General features: G+C 37.1%; 1 protein-coding gene across 1 annotated transcript in view; it reads right to left on the bottom strand.

Moving 5' to 3' along the window:
* Window positions 1-2149: 2149 nt before the first annotated feature.
* The window catches only part of n4bp2l2 (NEDD4 binding protein 2-like 2), a 2946-nt gene continuing 1761 nt past the window's right edge, over window positions 2150-3334 (bottom strand). Inside the window, exons 4-6 of the mRNA XM_035680210.1 lie at window positions 2823-2911; window positions 2658-2734; window positions 2150-2571 (exon numbers count right to left, since the gene is read on the bottom strand). Coding sequence (XP_035536103.1) covers window positions 2400-2571; window positions 2658-2734; window positions 2823-2911 — 338 coding nt within the window. The 3' untranslated portion in view covers window positions 2150-2399. The remainder of the gene's footprint in view (window positions 2572-2657; window positions 2735-2822; window positions 2912-3334) is intronic.

Below are 3334 nucleotides of genomic sequence, written 5' to 3'. Positions count from 1 at the left end.
CAATATAAGACTCAAGCCTGACCATTGACAGCCTCAAGAAAAAAACATCAATTGTAAGCTTCAGCAGATAGACTGCAGTTAAAACTGAATTGTCAGTGTTCATCTCTTTTGTTGCTATTTTTAAACATGACATAGTGGCTTTGCATAATGTGAAGCGGAGAACAGGAAAGGTAACCCAGATCTGTCACATGAAGCTCCACAGAAAAATATCACAAATGCACTATTGTCTAACATGGAACGCTTTCCACTATTAGACAATGACATAAAAATATAAAGAGTTCAGCCATCTACATCCATTTTCTAGAATTACAAACCAACTGGATCAAATGTTTAATGCTCGAATGGAGATGTGCGTTTGTGTAAACAGTCTGAAGTCCAGAGAATAATTCCTGGCTCTCCACAGGATGTCACTGACTGGAAAAAACATAAAGTCAACAAAACAGCACCTCTGTGTGCAGCTTTAATGAACCCCAGAGGGAATACAAAGGCAAAATGTGATTTCCTGCGAGACTCAATAATGAATGCTCTCAGACACAGACCTCTCCACACTCACTGTTATTCTCTCTATCAGAGCTTTTACTGTGATGAGGTCTGTATGCATCATTTTCCCACAGTAATTTATTGCAGGTGTAGTGGGGTTACTCTGCTTTGGCCAACAGGTCTCATGACATTTACCATTTCTTCACTTTCATGCTTTAGCCCATAACCTAAAAAGTGCCCTGTGGTATTTTCTGCAAACAAACAAAAGCTACGTTTACCTTCATTGTTACCTACCAAAACACACTGTGGGCGTCCTTAAGGTCAAACAAATAAGGTCATGAATGTATTGCTTCCTCATAACACACTTGCAATGCTGATTGTTCTTTAAAAAGTCTGAAACCCGTACTGTTTACATTCATGTTTAGTAGAAAGCAGTCTTCCTCCTTGCCTTAACCGGCACATCGCTGCATATCTTGGCTGTAGCATGAATGCGTATCGTTTTGTGAGCCTGTGCATCCTTACAAGACAAACACAACTTGGACCCACTCACAGAAAGCCTTTACCTTTAAAGGATAGGTTCACAATTTTTCAGGTCTGTCTAACAACAATAGACAGGTGCCCATGCTGCCACCATTTTTCCCCTTCATGCTGGCTACTGAAAGATCCCTTCTGAATTGCATCCAGTGCGCTTACACGTCACTTACATTCCTCCTTCTGTGCAAAAATGGATTCAAAAGTTCATCTGAAGCTTATGTTAGCCTTCAGCTGTCCGAGTTCAACAAATCAAGTGACTATGTTCCCAAGTTAACTCTTGGTACAAAATTCCATTTTTTCCTTATACTGCAACACAGAAATAATGTTTGGGGAACACAAACAGGGAATTTTATACTAAAAACATTTTTTGGAAGATATCTACTTGATTTGTCTAACTCAGACTGTTTTTGAATACATTTTTGCAAGGAATGATGACTGGGGATTTTGTCCCCCTCATTACTTTCAAAGAAAATACTAAGGAAGGTATCTCTTCATGGCCAGTGTGAACAGGAAGAATGATCCCAGCAAGAAAAACCTCTCAGTGTTCAGTGACTTGAAAAAAATGTGAACTTTTCGATTAAAGAAATCAGAAACAGCCCAATAGGTAAAAATAAATAAATAAAAGCTTTCCTACTTGGCATGTGAGGTGTGACTATACTAATGTCTAACCTAAAAGATTTCCCCTGAAAACAGTTTTGTGAAGGAAAATACTTTGACAACATACAGACATACACTTACACACGCATACAAAATAATCTATTCATAGGCACAGATTATTGATGCATCACTCACAGGGAAGAAGTCATTATAATGACAATACAGTTTGTCTCCTATGTAGTTGTATAAAGAACACAATATTTAACAAACTCACAAAATTTAAATGTGGCACTAGAAGGTATTGGGCACTTTTGGGAGCAAAATAGAAAATAGAGCTTTTGGTGCACTTCATCAGCAGAAAACAGTTCCTTTCCTTAAAAAAAGAAACATGTTGGCATGACTGAAGAGGTAAATTATCCGACTTGTGGTTTATCAATAAAGACAGAAAACGTACATGAGGCAGATGAGGGCAACCTTTTGATTTTCCATGTTGTTTCATATTGCACAGGACACACAAACTGCAAAAGGACAGGTTTTAATCTTTAAAGTTAAAAGGTTTTATTTAATATAAAATGCAAGAAAAAGCACATTTCCTTTCCTAGCAAAGATGTTACAAACAATTCAATCTTGAAAACTTCTTCAGAAAAAATAAATTTCTTCTCTCATTGTGTAAAATTACAGTATACAAAATATATTAAAAATCAGGGAGCAACTAGAAATGTTCACGCCATTACAAAACTGTTTGTTCTTCAAAGCGAATTATTTGGCTGGTTAAATTCCTGTAAAAACTAACGGTAATCTTGGTCTTTCCTCATCATCATCTGAGGCTGCTCTGGTCGACGTCTCTGGTTCACGTGGTGCGGATCTTGTGAACTCATGACGATGTCTATGGATATTGGGAATGAAAAACGATCCATCATCTGCGCGATCTTCTCCTGGTGAACGCCGTGCTTGTTCCTCCTGGAGGGAGAACAGGGCATTGTGGTAAGTTCTATACGTTGTCTGCAATTTCATGTAAATGTAATGTGATAATTAAGAAATCTTACTTCTCTAGCTCGTAACAATCAAACTTCCAGCTGGTGTCAGGTTCACAAAAGTCCACTTTGTATCCTCTGTCCAAAGCCTGTTAAAAAAGGCATTTTTATTAGAATCTATGAAGGTTTAGTACATCATAACTTAATGCACAATTATATGTAAAATCCCATACCCACCATTTTGACATATGGCTTCATTTCCCAAGCTTGGATGTTTGTGTTATCAATAATAATGGGAGATCGGCCATCTTGCATAGCGTCTTTAGCTGGAAGTAGATTAAACACACAAAGGTTGAAATAAGTTCTTGCAAGGAAATAAAAATCGAATCAAACCACATTTTCTAAACTATCATCTACCTAAGGGAACTTGTTGCTCCCATAATGCATCCACTTTATTAGCTACAAGGGCAATGTTTTGTGGGTGAGGATGACATTCAATTACCAACAGACTCACAAACTATTGTTTGGCTTAAAAAGTGATTTACTGTGGCTATTCTTCATATACTGTGTGTCTGAAACACCCTCAACGTGAAGACAACACAAAAAAAAGACTGTACTGACTGAAGTTTAACACAAAACTTGACATTCATGACATAGAAATAACTTTTACAAACCACTGAAGTTTTAGATTTCATTATGCAGCTTTACATTATGCAATCATTACAGTTTTTAAATCCAAAAAATCTCTC

This window comes from Morone saxatilis, unplaced genomic scaffold, assembly GCF_004916995.1.
Source record: "Morone saxatilis isolate NCDOM2014 unplaced genomic scaffold, NCSU_SB_2.0 Contig8, whole genome shotgun sequence".
Lineage (NCBI taxonomy): Eukaryota > Metazoa > Chordata > Actinopteri > Moronidae > Morone > Morone saxatilis.
Note: the sequence above shows the minus strand (reverse complement) of the source record. Positions and strands in the feature narration are given on the sequence as shown.